At 48.3% G+C, this 12,761-nt stretch overlaps 1 protein-coding gene across 5 annotated transcripts in view; it reads right to left on the bottom strand.

The window, feature by feature from the left end:
* The window catches only part of FLI1 (Fli-1 proto-oncogene, ETS transcription factor), a 121,235-nt gene that overhangs the window by 37,213 nt on the left and 71,261 nt on the right, over positions 1–12,761 (bottom strand). For all 5 annotated transcript variants that reach the window (XM_019714818.3, XM_019714820.3, XM_088800832.1 and 2 more), the window contains 2 exons: positions 5,066–5,220; positions 367–570 (listed from right to left, as the gene is read on the bottom strand). In XM_019714818.3, coding sequence (XP_019570377.1) covers positions 367–570; positions 5,066–5,220 — 359 coding nt within the window. The remainder of the gene's footprint in view (positions 1–366; positions 571–5,065; positions 5,221–12,761) is intronic.

Here is a 12,761-nt window from a genome sequence, read left to right on the forward strand (position 1 = left end):
GGGAAAGGGTCCTCATGGGAAATGTGTGACCAGTCTCTGGCAGACCCCTGTAGACCACAGCTCCTTACTACTTCTCCGTTCCTCATTTTACTTCCCTTGACACTATGGGACTGAGTCAGCCCCCTTGCAGGGTCTGTAGAAGCCCATATGACCTTGGTAACTTTACAGGCCCAAACCTTCAGCTCTTGCAGCATATACCCAACATAAACTGATGGATGGCAGGGGACCCAATTTCTTTTCCCGGATTGGCTCCAGGGGAAGCTGGTCTTTGTCGGGAATGAGCCTTGCAGAGCTCTCTCCCAGCCCTGGGGACTTGGGCTATACCATAGGGCTGTTTCACTGCCCAGAAACAGAGAGGGCACTTACTTTCCCTGAGGTAATTGAGGTGTGATAACAGCACTTCTGTGTTGTAGAGGGAGGTGGCTCGGAGGAAGTCCTCTTTGTTCATTTTACACAGTTCCTTGCCATCCATGTTCTGGAAAAAGGCTGTGTCGATCTCCATCAAGCCGTACTCCTTTATCGCCCACTCCAGCCACTGCCGCACGTGCTCCTGCGTCCACAGCGTGGGGTCTGCAGGGGAAAAGACCTGTTAGCAAGGGCTGCAGGTGAGGCTCCCTCCACTTCATGAAGGCTGGAGAGCCTCTGTCTGTCTTCCTCCCTCCCTCCTTCCTTGCCCTCTGTGTCTCTCTTCTCTCCTGTCTCTTTTCCTCTCTCCCTCTCCCTGGAACTTCATTGGGAAAGAGGGGTCCCTCCCAGATGCTCCTCCCAGCACCCCCATCTGGCTGCACGGCATCTGTCACTGCCTGAGCCATTTAGCACTCTGGGGAGCCTCTTAGCTGCCTCACTCTGGGCCTGACAGAACACTCTCTTTAAAGCTTTCAGAAGGCAACTGAAACCTTTGCCTGAGAAATGGTGGCATGAAAATGAAAATAAACACAGTTCCACAGACCCAGGGACCAAAGTCTCTGGAAAGGGAAACCATCTGTATCTTGAGAACATTGATGATTTCACAGAAGAAAATGGATCTCTCAGATGGAGAGAGAGATGTACACATCTGTACACACTTTTCCTGCAAGTCCATCTGCGCAGATAGGAAACCCAGTGGCGTTAAGTCCTTAACATGAATCCAGCCTGGGTTTTCTCCTTTTGGAGACAGCTGTGTTCATTCTCCAAGCGTTTTTAAGATATTTCAATCCCCAAAGATGAAATGCTGTCCGAGAGAAAACCTTTAGCCCTTGAGGGAACTTCAAAAATGTAAGGACCTGAGGCCACATCCTCGTAGGACCCTCATAATTCCTTCTCACCCAGGTAGGTGTATGAGAGGGAATGTGTGCACTGCGAGTGCTGGTGAGGAGTCCAGCATGTTCCACAGCAGGTAGAGGCGCTCCACCTTATCATTTATCATGTTCTGGAGGCCACCTCTTTCCTTTCCTCGGCAACCAATTGTTAGCGAATCCTGTAAACACTTTAAACATGCTCATCATAGATGAAAACAACATGGCTCTTGGCCTCATAAACGACCTATCCACGTCAGACATTCCGGTAGGAAAGCACATAATTAGGCAATAGATTTTGTGGTGGCAGGTGAAGCAATCATAAGTGGAGGTTAATAGTGTGAATTTGGGAAGTCATGGAAGGCTTCCTGGAGGAGGAGAGAAAATTGGACATTATATGTCAGCTGTCAGCCCCAGCTTCTCCTGAGCCTGTTTCATTAGTATATTTATTTGGTAGGAATATCTGTGCTACCTCTCAACCACCTCACCCTCTCCTGCTAAGAGTCTGTGAAGTTTCTTGGAAAAAATAGGAATCAGGTTTGAACCATTAGGAGAGGCCAAGCGGAAAGAAGCAAAGTTCTGTTGTCTCCCTCACAGCCTGCAGCTGGGCTGCCAGAGGTGATTCCCCTGTGCTTTTACTCAGAGCTTCTGCTGGTTGCCCTTGTCTGATACGGGTTCTCCATTTCTCCTTGGTTTTTATATGTGAGAATCAGGGTGGCAGGGGCTGCGTCTACTTTGTAAAGTGCCCGTCAGTGGCCCATTCGTGGAGTGGTTGCTGTATTTGTGCTGAAGGCAGAGGGGCTGGCAAAAGAGGAGGATGAGGAGAGGAAAATCTGGAGTTATAGTTCCCAGGCTGCTGCTGACTGTCATACCACAACCCAGTACCCGGCAACTAGTAATTGTCCAGATTTTGGGTGCCTACTACGTGCCAGCTGCTCCACGTGTCCTATTTTTCACTTATCAAGAAAATCCTGCAAAATGGCTTTTGTCTTCATTTTACAGATGGAAAGTGGAGTCTTGAAAGGTTAAGTACTTAGCTCATCTGTAAGTCCCATGCTGAGCTGGGGTTCCAATCCGAGTCTTCCCAGGACCTCACTTAGTTGAGGGGGGACATCCCCTGACCCAAAACCTGTTCTCTTGCCTTCTCATGATCCTGCCTGAACTCACCTGTGAGTTACTCTGTTATTAAGCAAAAAACAGAGCTCCTCTTAGAGCAGGGGTGTCCAAACTGCGGCCCGCGGGCCAACTACAGTCTGCAATCCATTTTTAATTGGCCCACAGCAAATTCCAAAAATATATTTAGTTTACTTAAATAAACCAGGTGAGGCAATACGTACTTCACCTCGAGTGAGTGGCCCGGCTGTTTGTGTATTTTACCGCATATGGCCCTTGGTGAAAAACGTTGAAAAAAGTTTGGACACCCTTGTCTTAGAGCTTCGTTATACAAGTTCAAAACAATTAGGCATGGGCCATTGGTAACTGGAAATAATTCTGTACAACTTCAGAATTCTAAAGAAAAATGGTGGGGGCTGGGGGGTTGGATTTCATAGCATATTACTTCATCTGATCTCCTTGGCTTCTCCAAATTCCTCACTTTCAGTCTCCAAGGCCTCAGATTAGATTTTATACCCATATTTAATTAATTTTATTATTTCCTCCCTTGCTTTGAGCTCTATCATAATATCATTTCTCTGCCTTTACAGCACAATGAATTATAAATCTTCCATTCTGGATCATGCTCAACTCTTCCAAATGGGACTTCCTAGATGATTTAGTCCCAGTTTCTTCCCATCCAAACTTAGACCTGGCGGTTAACTAGGATCCTCATATATACTTGTTTTAAAATCCCACCACAAATTCAATTGCGTCCTCCACCAACGTTTTATTTCCTTGATCAGTGGACTTGCTTAAATGAGACTTTTCCTCATGTCCAGGAGGCTCTCCTGGAGGAAGCCAAACTGAGGATAATGCTTAAAGAATGAGCCAGAGGTAAAATAATGAAGTAAATCCATAGCTCATGAAATCATTACACAAAGTGTTTTAAAAAACCCTTTGATATCAGTTTATACTATTTTCATTATTACTGCTACAGTTACCTTGGCCCACTGAAAACTGATATTTTGACATTCTTTTTGAAAGCATCACAATACAAATTCAGAGTTGAAGGGCCAACCAAGCACTCTGACCACCTTTGTCCCCTTTTCCTATCTCCCCGCCAAAGTGACTACAGAAATGAGATGGTGTCAACATCTGGTTCAGAGACAATCTCTGGTCCCCTAACGCCTTTGGTCCTGAACCTCCCCTTCCCATGCTGGCCGCTGTTTGGCGAGGCAGGGGAGTTTGACACTAAATAAGCAAAGGACTGGTGAGGCTTGGCTTGGCTTTGGGGAGTACGGAGGGTTCCCACCATGTCCGCTGTAGTACAGTTTCATTGTCTGCCTTCTTTTGATCAGAAGGGAAAAGACACAGTCCTCTTGGACCTTACAAATGCACCCGAGCTAACAATTCCTAGCTGAGGTCCCGGAGGAGATCAAGCTTTAAATGATACAGGTCATGCAATGTGGATAAAGCAGTTTCCATGAGGCCTAGCACCTGGAAAGTGCTCAATAAAGGGGAGCTGTGCTTCCTCCTTGTGAGATCACATGATGCTTGTGGAAGAAGGAAACTAAAAGTGCTTTATGAAGAGCTTTCCAGTGCTATAGGGTGCAGAAACATTCCCATTAACCCACCTCTCTCCTGCCTCACTCATCCCCATACTTCCCATCCCTGACACCTTGAATTTGGCCCAGGACACATGGGTGTGGCTATAGTTCCAACAGATGATGAGACACAGCTTCCCATGGAAAATAAATATAATACAAAGGGCCAGGGAGGAGAGGCCCACACAAAACCATGCCTCCTAGACCAAGAAGCAAGTGCCTTTGGATCACCTCAAAGAGATGTGTAATCGTTGCCCTCATTCACGACTGTATTTACACTTTTCCAAATGGAAGGGGCTTTGCCTTTTTGGTAAAGTTATTTTGGTAAAATGAATTATAATCCCTGCCCTATAATTCACTTTGTTTAAGCTTTGGATGTTCTAGTTCCTTCTACCTGGCACTAACTCTACCCGTTGCAGTTTTCAAACTCCCTTTTGGACCAGGCGGCTGAGCTTGCTAGTCTAGCCGAGGCAGAGTGTCCAGCCAATACGCTGAAGGCTTAAACAATGATTTTATTTTCTGTAACCAACAGTACCAATACCTATGAAAAAATAGGCTATTTTTACATAATGACATAACTTGCTGCACACATGTTAAGGCGCTCTATTTGTTAAATATAGTTATTTCTATTTTGAAGCTGGCTATAATTTTGGAAAGGTGGAACCCTGCAGATGCCAGGAAGCACATGCCTGATGGGCATGACAGATCTCTGTAGCCACGTTTCTCCTTAAAGGCAAAGGGTGGATGTGTCTGGAGGTTCCTGGGACTCCTGTTGGCTTCAAACGGCCTTGCCTCTGCTCTCTTTGCAGGCCTCATCCTATGGGACCAGGCACTGACATAGGAGTAGAGTCTGTGATGTGACCTGTTTGAGGGTGGGGCTTCTGGAATCTGCACTTGAGGGTTTTGATGACATTGAGATACTGCCTTGGAGGGCAGCTAGGGGAGAAAGTAAGAAGTGCCACTTTCCCAAGTTAGCATTTCCACAGAGAACAGGGTACCAGGTAAAGGTTTAGATGCTACCAGGACAGGCCTACCCTTTAACCCAGAAGAGTAAGGATGTGGATGCAAGCCAGCAGCCTGGTTCCAAAGTACCTGCGGGGACGATGACCCTCCTCTCGTTGGTGGTCATGTTGGGAGGAGGGGGACCGTTCTTCTCATCCATGTAGCTGTTGTAGTTCATGGCATTGGACTCGCCTCCACCAACCAGCTTGCTGCACTTGCTAACACTGCAGTCCACTGGAGACTCCCTAGAGCGAGAGGAGACAAAGCCCGGAGGAAGTCATCACTGCCACTGCCATTGCACAGCGCGGGAGCTCGCCCCAGCCAATCGCTCAGACAGCGGGGAAGCCGATTTCCCAGACCCACCTGGTGCAAGAAGGATGACAAGATGATGCCACCTTATTTCTATCCTCCATGCTGCCACCAGAGTTTTCTTCAAATCCCATCCTGATCCTATAATTATGATACTTAAAAACTTTTGGCAGCTCCAACTGCCCTGAGACTAGAGTCTGGTCTTCTCAGTACGAGATCACAGCTCCCACCTGCCTGCAGTTGACACGTTTCACTTTGTTGCCAGGCAGTCCCACACTCTGGCAGCCCTTGCACAAGTCTGCTCCCCATAGTGTTTCTGCCTCAGTTCTGGGATTGTCACTCTGTGTGACTCTTAGCTTGGCAGGCGCCCTATCCCCTTGCTGGATGGAGGTTTTCCTAAGATGGTGACATTCCTTAGTCTTTTTAACCTTGATGTCTTATATAGAGCCTTATATAGGAGGTGAGCGATAGATGTTTCCTGAGTGAATTATTTCTATTGCATGTATATAATTTCAATGCATTTCTCATATACTGTTCTATTGGAACTTCCCAATAACCCTCCAAGATAGGCACAACAAGGGTTAATAGCCCCTTTTTACGGTTAAGGAAACCAAGACGTGAGTGAGGTGACTGGACCCTGGGCCAGATCTTCAGTGTTAAGCTTCCCTATCAAAACATACATGCAGAAGAGCGGGTCACTGGTTGAAGGAGGAATAGAATCCAAGAACTTGAACCTGATGGGGAGTCTGTGGCCCTTGTGGCATTTTGCAGCCCTGGCCACCCAACTTACAGGGGAAGCATACAGACATGCACAAGGGACAAAGTGAGTCATCCAACCTGCCCTCAAAGTACGTAGCCCAATTAGCACCAGGAATTTTGCAAGCTGGGTGCACAGAGGCCCTCAGTAGCTTCAGCTCAACAACGAGCAGCCACTTGGAGGTCTGAGCTGACACCCAACTTGTGGTCACCTGGTGCCTGGCTCAGGCTGGCAGGACACGCTACATACCCCCACCCAGTGTCATGGAGCCTGTCTGTATGCCCAGAGGCAGTGCCGTCCTGCCTTGCCCTAGCTTCTTCTCAGCCACTCGGCAGTGGCAGGACCAAAGGAGATGGCTAGCAGGCCAAGGAGAGGCTGCAGCCATTCTACGGAGCAGGAGACTTCAGTTCTGGCCATCTGGGAGAGGGCGCATTGTCCCAAGCGCTCCACACCTGGCCTTCAGACCAATGAGTTCAGATAAGGTTCAGATTATAGCCGTCGTGCTCTGGGCCGCAGAACCTCTCCAGGCTTTCCAAAGGCATGGCCCTTGCCCTCCCTCGCTCTGCTGTGGGCAGGGATGGACCATCACGAGGCCTTAAGGATCAGGGTCGTGCCACAGAGGGTTCTGCCCCTCCTGCAACGTGGTGGCAGCAGCTCCAAACGCAGGGAGAGCAGCCACTAACACAGAAGAAGGGAGTAACAGCGCCAGAGGGTGGGGACTCGGCAGGGTGGGGGAGGCCTGAACACATTCAATAAAGAAAATTAAATGAATTTGTTTCTTAATCTGAAAGGAAAAAAGTATTGAAGATCACTTATCATAGCTAGGAGATAAATGCTCCACTGAGATATTAGAAGGCAGACGGTAATTTTTTCCTGATGTCTTACAGAGGGGAACATGGGCTGAAAATGAAAATAAGATGTATAACTTACACATGTTAGAATTTAAGGTTTTACTATTCGCCTACTGTTTTTCCAGGCAGAGAACCAAGAACCAGCCGTCAGAGCCCCAGATCGTTGAAGGTTTAATGTCCCCATGGCAGTGTGAGGGAGGCAGTAGCTCATCAGGGCTTTTCACCAGGGTTTGGCCTTTGGCTTCTGCTGTTGAAGGACTTGGCCTGAGATGAAGCCGTCCCTGAAAGACCCTGGTCCTGGGTCTGAGCTGGGCTCTGGTCGAGCTCACTGTGTGCCCCCCTCCTCATAGAGAACTGCAAGCAGGCATATGTGCACACATACACATACACATGCATGCATGTGTGCATGTACACACAGGCACACACATACACATACACATCCCAACGCACACATGCAAGCATGCACACATGTACACACGTGTGCACACAACACACACACGCATGCATGTATATACACATACACAGATGCACGCCCAATGCACACATGCATGCACACACGTGCACATGTGCACACATACACACCCGTGTGTGTGTGCGTACACATGCATGTGTGCACACATGTACACACACACACACATACACACACACGGCCACCATGGTCTGGCAGACTTTCTCAGTATACTTGTCCATTGTGAAACAACCCAACTGCTGCAGAAGTTTGGAGGATTAAGCTGGCCTTCGACCAAAACAGCAACGTTGTCATTGGCTGGGAACTCCATGGCAGAGGGTGGGGCTGCCAGAGCACACAGCACTCTGGAGGAAGCCGGAGCCCCAGGGCCGTGGGCAGGGGCAAGAGAACTTTCAGCCAGGAGAGCACGGCTTGTCCAGGCGCAGGCGTGGTGGAAGGGGAGGTGCTCCTCCACAGGCTTCACTCCCTTTTAGAAACATTGGGGAGACGAATTTCAACAAATTCTTTTCCACATCATCCAGGCCTCTGGGGATTTCTGAGCCCCAAACTGACCCTGTGCCATGCAGAGGTGAGAAGTCAGAACCTAAGAAATCACTAAAGTGAAGTAATCCTTTAGCACCTGTGGCAGGGCCAGTCCCTGGTGCTAGGAGTAGAGAAAAATAAATTTGAAAAAAGGAAACATTTGGTAAAAGCTGCCTGGTGTATCATCTAGTAAGAAGAGGAGCTGTGAGCACCCCAGTGAGATAGGCACCTGCTGGGGAGCTGGGTACCAAGGAGGCAGAAGCTCCGGCTCCCCGAGGACGGTGTCAGCACCATGATCAAGACCGGGGTTCTCTTGCTGGGGAATTGTACCGTGGTTGGAACCTCCTCGTTGCCTGTCCCATAGAAGCTCATATTTCTGTTTCCTCCTCTTTCCTTCCTCCAGCCCCTGTGTATGCATCTGCTCCCCAGCTGGGCAAGGTGATATGTTTGGGAGCTTCTCTGGATTAAAGCCCTGTTCTCAGTCCCAGAACCCTCAGCTAGAATCTGCAGAGGGGCGCCCTTTGGGAGACGCCAGGCCCCCACCCTGGACCACCTCACTTGCCCAGGCTGGCCTGCTCTGATGGCTCAGGAAGAGAAAGAAGGGAAGCCATACTTTTACCGCTGGCCTGCCACACTCCCCTCCATCCCCAAGCTCTCGGCCACTTTGCCTCCTCCCGACAGCACCCACATCGCATGCAGCCATTGGGTTCGACAGCTACTGCTAAGAGGGATCCAGGTGAAGCACAGCATAAAGGCTGCTCTTTAATGAGGCAGCTGGCGCCTGTGAAGAGGCCAGATAAAAACAAGAGGGAAGGGAGGGGGAGCACAGATGGAGGGGAAGAGGTTTGGCCATTCAGCTTGTCTACACTGCTGCTAATTTGTATTGAGAATTGCACTTACAGCTAGCATGGGGTTGGGGCCCACAGGCAGCTGATAGCACTGGGACAGGTGACAAGAGGGCCTGAGACTGCCACAATAGAACAGGGAGGAGGTGGTGGCTTCAAGAGGGTAACTCTCCTCTCAGCCATGACTCAGAAAGCCACAGCAGGGGAGGCCACAGCAAAAGTGATGTGAACCCTGTGGCCTGGTCCCTTTATTTTCATCCCTCTGCGTAAGTTTTCTACTCCTCTGGTTCTATGTTTCTGTGTTTAGTGAACGTTGATTTACAAAAACTGCTACTGATTTCCAAAAGTGCCTTGCGAACTGTTAAGCAATTTAAACCAAGGTGAGAAATCTTGGGTATTTGAATAAAAAGGAGATTTCAAAGACTGCTCCCAAAGAGTCCCCCTTTAGACTATTCAAACGTCTTCTCTAGCTTCCCATTCAATTCAGGGGGTGTCACCCAGATGCAGCCCAGGCTCACCATCAGTGGGTGCCTAGTACTCACACAGCTCATGTGAGGGCTCAAGACTACCCAAGCCACACGGTTACATTAGGACCTGTCATGTGTGTCTCCCACATAATGTGTACATTGTATAAAAATTAAGCACATCTGTGTTGGCCTTTGAATTTTCTTAGGATCCATGCATAGATGTGTACACACGATTTTTCTGGTTTTGAAAAGGAGATGCAGTAAGTTAAAAGCAAAATTCAAGAAAAGAAATCACCCATAATAAAGCCATCAGCCTGAGCCAGTAGCTGTTTTCATCTCCATACATAGCAGATGCTCATGCTTCTCGGGAATCCTGCATACGGCTTCCCACCCAGGTTATGTGTGACATGCTTCATACTGCAAAGTTCAGAAAGTTAGGATACCCCTTAGGAAGAGGCTTTGCAGTCAGAGAAGCAGGAGTTACAGGGTATGGGAGGGTGACCTTCTTGCACATGGAATGTGAAGTCTCTAGGTGTCTCATAAGGCACCCCGGTCCTGCCGGCCAGTCCAGGGGGTGTTGGGGCACACTAATACTAAACTTAGGTCCTGCACACCAGGCACACACGGCAAACACATCCTCGCATTTCCCCTCCATAAACTGATACTCTTTCCTTCACGGATGTTTTTCCCCAATCCCCGTGGTTGAGACAGGATGCAGCTGAGTTATTTGCAGACCACAGCTTGGATCAAGTTGCTGAAGTCTACACCCAACACAGAACCTACGAGCCTGGCTGTTTCAAGAACAACTCACCCTAACAGACTCAACCACAACAGGAAGAGATGGAGAAAGAGAGCAAACCTTACACAGCGTGAGCAAGCTACACTTTCTCTGAGTTCTTCAGACCTCGGTCTCTCCACTGGACCCTGTGGCCTGGTCCAAATGACTAAGTACTGGGATAAAAAGCAAGAAGGGCATTGTAGCTCTAGGCCCACAGAATACCTCCTCCAGAGACAGAAATATCTATGGAGGCTCCAGTAAGGCTGAAAGAGTAACTCACAAACCCAAGTTATCAACGAACATGGAGAGAATTCACTGTGAATCACAGGGCAGTCCAAAACGCTCTAGCCCAGCACTGTCCACGTGAAGTAGAATGCGAGCCACATACATAGTTTTAAACTTTCTAGTAGCCACATCGTTAAAATTTTAAAAAACAGGCGAATGAATTTTAATAATGTATTAAAGTATATTAACGTAATACAGCCAAAAGATTATTTCAACACAATCAACATAAAAACAATAAATGAGCTATTTTACCTTTTTCCCATAGCAGCTAGTAGTAGCAGTCTTCCCATAGTACTCTTCTAAATCTAGTATGTATTTTACATGCAGAGCACCTGTCAATTTTGAATTAGCCACATTTCAGATGCTCAAAAGCAACAAGTGGCTTGTGGCCGCTGGATGAGATAGCACAAGTCTAGTCCGTGAGCCAAGAGATCCCAAATTGTATCCTCTGCTTTGGTTTTTCTCCTCTGAAGTGAGGACTAATCTTTTGCATCAAAAGAGCCATTATCTGGGCCGGCCCGGTGGCTCAGGCGGTTGGAATTCCGTGCTCCTAACTCTGAAGGCTGCCAGTTCAATTCCCACATGGGCCAGAGGGCTCTCAACCACAAGGTTGCCAGTTCGAGTCCTGCAGCGGATGGTGGGCTGCACCCCCTGCAACTAGCAACGGCAACTGGACCTGGAGCTGAGCTGCGCCCTCCACAACTAAGACTGAAAGGACAACAACTTGAAGCTGAACGGCAACCACCACAACTGAGATTGAAAGGACAACAACTTGACTTGGAAAAAAGTGCTGGAAGTACACACTGTTCCCCAATAAAAGTCCTGTTCCTCTTCCCCAATAAAATCTTAAAAAAAAAAAAAAAATCCATTATCAATAATACTCAGGGGATAGGAGAGGCACAGTGTTGAGGATGAGAGATTTCAATAGCGGCATCTATTTGAACATGGGATTTCTTTTTGCACAAATAATAGGATCTGACGTGGTTCCAGCCTCAGCAAAGACATTTTTCTGAAAATCCTTGCTTCCTCCTGCCCACCCGTCCAGCTTACATGTGAGCACTTAGAGAATATTTATGAGGTGCTGGCAACGGCTGTGCCTAACCTGTTTGGCTCTGAGAGTCCACTGTGTCTTCTTTGTTTCTCCAGGGGGGTTGAGAATACATCAGTCTTTCTGAGCCTACTTTGTCACCTGCTGATGGTCTAGGTCAAGAAAGGCAAATCAAAAGCAGGGGCTGCTTTGTGCAACCAGAGCCAGGTGTCTGTTCTCTGGGTGTTCATACAGCTCTCCTCCAGCTGGCTTCTGGTGTGACCGGAGCCTGGGGTGAGCTGACAAGTGGGTTCTGAAAACTGATTTCCTTGGAGGACCCTCTTTGCCCAGGATCAGTATCTTGGAGTGCTTGCGCCTTCCTTGAGCAGTTGTGACACAAATGCAGCCTGGCTGAGCACAAACACAGACTCCGTCTGAAGCACTATCAGCAGACCTTGGTCTCTGTCCCATCGGCTTATACATTCATGCCCTACATGGCTTTGAATAAGCATCTTCACTTTAAGTCTGGTTAGCCACACATTCATTTAACGACTATTTATTGAGCACCTATCATGGGCCAGGCACTGCTCAGTAAAGAAAAAGAAGACTGGCCTACATTTAGAGAGGGATGTGATGAGAGCCAGAAAGAGCTAAGAAGATTCAAGGCAGGGTAGAGTGACAGGTGCTGTTTTAGATTGGGTCATCAGGGAAGACCTCTGAGAAGGTGGCATTCAGGCAGAGACCTGAAACAAGTGAGAGAGGAATATGAGTAGATAAAGTAGGAATGTCCCAGAAAGAAGGAACACAAGGGAAGAGACTTGGAGGCAGGAGTGTGCTTGGGGTCCAGGAGCAGCTCAAGTCTTGTGTGGCTAGTATAGAGGAAAGGAGTGAGATGGGGAGGGGGTGGAAAAGGGGTTGTCAGAGAAATGGTGGGGCTATGTGACGGAATTCAGATTTGATCATACGCCAGTAAAGGATTTTGAGAAAAAGAATTAAATATTTTGAAAGGATGATTCCAGCTGCTGTCTGAAGAACAGACTTCAGGAAGGCAAGAGGAAGTGGGGAGAGCAGGATGCTACTGGGGTGACCGAGGGGAGGTGTGGCTGGCTCGGACTGGGGTGGGCTGGTGGAGGTGAGTGGTGGTTGGATTCGGGCTACAACAGACCAAAGACTCTCCAAGAGTGGAATCTGGATTTTCGACAAGTAAAGGGAGCTGCTGTGGGCAGGCCAATTTGGGAGGCGTTGCTGATTAGCCCTCCCGGCCACCAGGGTGGCTATTGGCAGAAATGAGAAGATGAATGCAAAAGCACAACACATAGGCAGAGAAGGAGGGGGCAGGAAGGTGGCCCACAGACTAGGAATCAGGAGGCCTGGGCCCTGGTGCCAGCTTTGCCTCCTCAAATCCTTAGACAAGTTATTTACCTGCTCAAAGCCTAATTTGCCTTTATATGTCAAAAAGTAATTACAATATCTACC

Source organism: Rhinolophus sinicus, chromosome 9, assembly GCF_057876585.1.
Source record: "Rhinolophus sinicus isolate RSI-liver-muscle chromosome 9, RSI-T2T, whole genome shotgun sequence".
Taxonomy (NCBI): Eukaryota; Metazoa; Chordata; class Mammalia; order Chiroptera; family Rhinolophidae; genus Rhinolophus; species Rhinolophus sinicus.